Source organism: Eulemur rufifrons, chromosome 2 (assembly GCF_041146395.1).
Source record: "Eulemur rufifrons isolate Redbay chromosome 2, OSU_ERuf_1, whole genome shotgun sequence".
Taxonomy (NCBI): Eukaryota; Metazoa; Chordata; class Mammalia; order Primates; family Lemuridae; genus Eulemur; species Eulemur rufifrons.
Window position 1 is genome coordinate 101,979,484 of NC_090984.1, and position 6,000 is coordinate 101,985,483.

The 6,000-nt window shown below is 42.6% G+C and overlaps 1 protein-coding gene across 3 annotated transcripts in view; it reads left to right on the forward strand.

Moving 5' to 3' along the window:
- The window catches only part of FLVCR2 (FLVCR choline and putative heme transporter 2), a 66,952-nt gene extending 61,337 nt beyond the window's left edge, over positions 1–5,615 (forward strand). The window contains exons 10-11 of one of the 3 annotated variants that reach the window (XM_069465138.1): positions 202–262; positions 3,981–4,039. In XM_069465138.1, the coding sequence (XP_069321239.1) occupies positions 202–222 (21 nt within the window). In that variant the 3' untranslated portion in view covers positions 223–262; positions 3,981–4,039. Of the gene's footprint in view, positions 1–201; positions 263–3,980 lie in introns of all 3 variants that reach the window. The other 2 variants (XM_069465136.1, XM_069465137.1) reach the window with 2 other exon arrangements.
- Positions 5,616–6,000: the final 385 nt, after the last annotated feature.

The following is a 6,000-nucleotide window of genomic DNA, read 5'->3' on the forward strand; positions in this document are numbered from 1 at the left end:
GGGCAGGGAGAACCCCCAGAGGGACTGGTTTTGTGGTGGCTGGGAGACCAGATCACTGCTCACAAACATGGCATCTGAGGGCTTCCTGGGTGGGCATTTTTGGCATTTGTTTTATGCTGCTCTTTCTTGGGTGCTTCTCCTGCTTCCTACCTCCTCGTGGTGCCCCTGCTCTGGTTGCTGTTGTCACTGTCTGCTGAGCAGCGCCCACTCCTCAGATCCTGAGCCAAGACCCAAAGCTCGGGCTCCACCACTTCAGTCCGGGGTAGGTGGCTGGGGAGGAGAGGTGGAAGCCTGGCTCAGTCATGCTGTCATGGCAGTGGTGGCCCCACGGTGGTGGCTCTCCTGGCACATGACAGTCCCTTAGGCAGGGCTGTGGGATGGAGCCAGTCGGTTTGCCACAGGGCTCTGAAAGGCCAATTCACGAAGCAGGAGCTGACAGTGGTAGAAGAGTAGAGGACCAGGGGTATGATCTAAGACCAAAAAGTGTTTCCCATCTGCTCAAGTCAACTGGGGACCACTTTAACCAAAATGTTAGGGATCAAATCTGAGTGAGGATGGAAGGCATTTCAAATCTGAGGAAGAATAAAAAAGTAGGATATTTCTGAAAAACAACAACAATAACAACAACAACAACAAAAAAAAAACAACTTATTACAGAAGTAATACATGTTCTTTGTAGAAAAAATAAAAAAATACAGGCGTGTACAAAATTTTAAAAATCACCCTGTATTTCCATCTAGAGATGAGATGCTATGCTATTTTTCCATTTATTTATGCATGTCTCTATCCACATATAACATATATGTGGGTGTGGGTGTATATATATATATTTTTTTCAAAACAAAAATGGAATCCTATTCTACTTTTTTACTTATTGAAAACACTTCATCAGGCCACTAGTCTTCTATATCATACTTTAATGACTGGATAGTGTTCCATTCTATGGATAAGCCATCATTTGTTTAACAATTTTCCTGTCTGTGGGTATTAAGGTTGTTTTGAGTTATTACAAATAATCTTGTGATTAGTATGTTGGAAGCTGAATCTTTGTGCATGTTCTTAAGTACAGTATTTACTTGAGAAATGGATCAGTGGTCATGCCCATTTTAAGACTTTGATATGTGTTGCTAAACTGTCCTCTAGAAAGGTACTATCAATGCTACCAATTTATATTGCAATAGCAGCATATATTTATCATTTTGAAAAATCTTTGCCAGTTTTCTAAGGCAGAAATGGTTTTCTGCAAGAGATATTTTTAGTGTTTTAAGGATATGTTTTGGCAGATAGATGATAATCTTCAGTTCTTTACTATTTGTCTTCTGCTACCACGTTCTAGAGTTGGCAGGCAGCAGCAAGTAGCATGAGGGAGGAGCCTAGAACAGGAAAATCCACTGGGGAGACAGGGAAGGCCTTAACGCAGGAATGATGTTCTCTAGTCCTGCATGAGGACCATGGCATGGCCACCGTGCAGATGCACTTTCATCCATGCTGTGTATAAGGAGACGTAGTGACTTGGTAGACTTTGGTGACTAAGCATACAGCGAGCCTGGGAAAATGTGCCTGTACTAAAACAGATTTCTGCGGAAAAGGTTTCAATTTGGAATGTGACATATTGGGTCAGGTGACATGAGATTTTGCTACGTTTACTTTATAACCTGTGTTTATGTTGGCAGATACAGACACATGACGAAAATAAAAATTACCTGTAATCCTACTCCCAAAGATAAGCTAGTAGCATTTCCAGTGTTGTAATCTGTAGGTATGCTTATGTGCATTTCATTTTATACCCTGCTTGTTTACTTAATATATTAATAGCTTCACAATCTCTCCACACTGTTACATTCTACCACAATCTCATGGAAATATATATATTTATATATATATAGATATATATAACATATATATTTTTATGTATAGATTACATATATATTTTTATATGTAATTATATATTTTAAATATATATTACATATATATTTATGGAAATATGTATACTACATATATATTTATGGAAATACATATTACATATATATTTATGGAAATATGTGTACTACATATATATTTATGGAAATACATATTACATATATATTTATGGAAATACATATATTATATATATTTATGGAAATATATATTATATATAGTTATGGAAATACATATTTATGGAAATATATATTATATATAGTTATGGAAAATATATTTATGGAAATATATATTATATATAGTTATGGAAATATATATTTATGGAAATATATAAATTTATGGAACTAGATATATAATATATATTTATAGAAATATATATAATGTATATATTTATGGAAATATACATATTTTTTCATCTTGTTTAATATTTCAGTTCCACTGTTTCACTATTCTTGCAGCCAGATCTTTGTGCACATGGACCAGGTTTGCTAACCAAGGAGTTGCTGGCTCAGTCTCCTTGAGTATGGGGTATTGGAAATAGCGCTGACTAGGAATAGGAGCCTAAGTTCCGGTAATGGTGCTCAAACAACTCGTGTCCCTGGATAACTCACTATGCATCTCTAGACCTCCCTGGCATCTGCGGCAGCTTGGTATTATGGGGAGGCCAGAGTCATGCTGGGACTGACACCAGCAAGAAGCTCTCCTCCGGAGCCCTGTCATTACATACCCCGTGGTGGTCAGTATAACTCAGAGACCTGCAGACAAATTCATTGTCAGAGCCAGATGAAGATAGAGCATGCAGCAGATCTGCTCTTTCTAATCATGAGATGCATAGTTAGGTTAAAAAAGAGACAGGAATTTTGGGACAAGGGTGACCCAAAAATTTGCGTTGACCTTGCTATGCAAATCTTCTGGGTTTGAGTTTCCATTTTTCTTCCAACACATAGACAATAACAGCTTCTGTCCCTACTAACCTTTGTTTCTGTGACTTCACAGTGATGGCTTTGGAGGAGGCATGTTTGTGTGTGAGAGAGAGACAGAGAGAGAGAGGAGAGAGGGACTAAGTAGGCTGTTAGTTACCTGAATGAAGGCTCCTCATGGCTGAGACTAATTGGTGCCAAAAGGTTAGCAAGATTGAGAATGGAAAGGTTGGATTTCTACAGCTCCCTGGAGAAGAAAGCACCATTCGTCCACTTGACACTGGGCTGCAGCTTGGTCCTGTGCATGTCCTCTAGGCCTTGAGTGGCCTTGGCTGTGTGGTGCTGTGCCTGTGCCCAAGGGCTTCTTGCTAATTGAACCCTTGAAGTAACAGTTAAAAACAGCAGACAAATGCCCAAGTTGGCAGTATATACCAAGGGCCCCACAGGATAATTTCCAGGCCATATTTAATTCCAAACCCACCTAACAAGTGTGACCCTGAAGACTTTCCTATAAACGAATACTGTATCATCTTTCCCCAAGAAAGCCAAAGCCAAACTGCCCCAAAGTCTTTTTTCTATGGAGAAAGGATATGTACACATTTTCAGACATTGAGTTTATATATGCAACTATGTATGCTACCTTTAAAAATTTCTCTTTGTGGCATCCATTCCATGTATATAACAATATTCTTCATCCTGGGGTCTGCCCCCAAAGGGGGGTAGCTGGGAATTCTGAAGGAGTCACAGACCTGCCACTGTTTACAGTTATTTGATGGGTAGTCAAGGTGAGGTTTTAGCTGTCAGGATGGGGAAGGAAAGTGGGCTTTGCTTCTGTTTCAATCCCAAGAGCAAGCCTGGAACAGGGGCACTCAGAGTGGGATGGTTTGTGGTGGCCATGGCATCATAGAAAGCTGGGCTTTTTTCTCTTTGATGACTTTGTGACATTATGGCGTGTGTGTCTGGGGAGCATATTATGGCAGGCCCTGGTAGCTTCTTGTTCCCTTTCTTGGTTCTTGAGGATGCTCAGTGGTCCCTGTCCCTTGTATTCCCCACTGATTAGAGTCATACACAGGCAGTTGCTCTAGCCAGGGTGGAGTCCTGTGCCTTTTACCCACAGGGCTGCCTGCTTGTTTTGCCTTGTAGAAACTCCAGGAGGAGCAGAAAGAGGGCGATACCAGCAAGGTGCCCATCCCTGTATTGGAGGATCACCTCTGAGAGGGAAAGGGTGGCGACCCAGGGAACGTGAACACCCCTCCTCTTCCTCCAGCACAGCTCTCACTTCCAGCACAAAGGCCTTCTCTGGAGAAGCTTTTGGAGGGAACCAGCTGGAATATCTGTGGCTTGGACAATGGTGCCTATGCCTTCTGGAACCTACTCAAGAGCTTAGATGATTTAGTTGGGGAAAATCAGACCTTTCACCAAATGCAGCTTCGATTCCTGCCTCTACCCCCTTTTAGGTTACGGGAGCTGGTGTTGGGAGAGGCTGGTGGAGAAATTGGAGTCAATCCTAGCTTGGTCCCTTGCCTTCCCTTTCACCTTCATCCCTCATGGAGAATGACTGCAAAATTTTCACAGGAAGAAAGCTTATTCAGGATATTAACTTTTTCTAGTGCCTTCAGGCCCTCCCATGAAGCCCAGCTATAAGAAGCGCAAGCTGCTCTGCCTGGGGGTCATTCCTGGGCCATCAGTCTGACCACGTTCTGTGGGAGAGGACGCTCCATAAGAACAGCCCCCTGAGAACAGCTCCACCAAGACTCTTGGGCCTAAATTCTCCTGGCCTAATGTTGGGGTCTGTCTCTACTCCCTCTCTCCTAAGAGCTGATCAAACCAAACATCAATAAACTTGCCGAAAACTTCACCGTGGCCATGAAGGAGAAACTGATTTGGGAGGGCTAACTACCTAGGTGTGATAGTCCTGGGGCCCCCTTTCCTAGCATGGTTGTGGAGGCCAATATTTAGACACTCTGGTAGCCTGATTGGGAATGGGAAGGTTCTCTCTACAAAGAAGTACTTGCCCAGGAACTTGTGTGTGTCACAGTCACCTCGGATGCCTTTATCTGGATGCTGCATTGGGAAACCCAGCCATCAGCCCAAGTGCTTGCTTTATCCTGAGGGGGGCAATCCCAGCCAACTCATCCTAACCTTTACTAATCTAATCTTGATTCATTCCACTCTGACAATTCCAAAGGTGCTTCTGAGAGGTAAGAGGAAAGGGGTGGAAGGAAAGATGCCCTTTGAAATGGAAATCGAGTCTGCTTGAATCAAGCTTATCCCACCTCTGCTGGGGACAGTATTTGCACACCCAGCCCCTCTTTCCATTCCCTTCTAGCAATAACCTTTATCAGACATTCTAAATTTAAAGGAATTCCCATTAAACTGATTCAAACTGACTTGCTTTCCTGCTGTCTCACGCTATTAATGGGCTTTGATAGTATCTCTTGAAAATAAGAGAATTTTTGGTAATTTCTCCTATGCATTGAGCATCTGTGGTCATGACCACTGTGCCATCTTGCTTTGGCCACTGCCCTGGCCTCAGCATATCAGAGCAGCCTGTGCAGGTTACAGTACTGCGGTGCTTGGGCCACTGCCCCTGAGTGTAGCCAGGAGTGTGTGTGTGTGTGTGTGTGTGTGTACAGATTCGAGCAATGGATGGGAGGAACATACTGAATGTAATAAAAGAAGTTCACACTACTTTTGGTGGAAGGAGTGAGTGAGGGCTGGAAGAGAGACGAAAAGAGAGTGTGTCTCACTTTTTGATAAGGAGACAGATGTTTACTCTTCTACCCCTCAAAATGTATTAATGTTTACTGAACCCATTGCTTTATTTTAAAAACAATTTGTATTTTCTATTTGTCATATCAGATGTTTTAAGGCAATAAAAGATTCTCAGAATGGTCTGCCTTATCATTTGGTGGGACAGAGATGGCTTTTGGTAGTCCCCATAAGATGATCACACATTCCTGAGGACTGTGTCTAAGGTATGGCAAAGGGCTGGAGGGGCAGGGGTTGAGGCCAGAGGAGCAACTATGGCCTTCCCCAGGAGCACCTACATCCTCCACTGCCATAGATGTTACCATCCTGGTGGGATATTTTTTAAAGACGAGGATGTAAAGGTTACTGTCTGCCTACAAGGAGGGCTGCTACTCAATGACCAACACGTGAC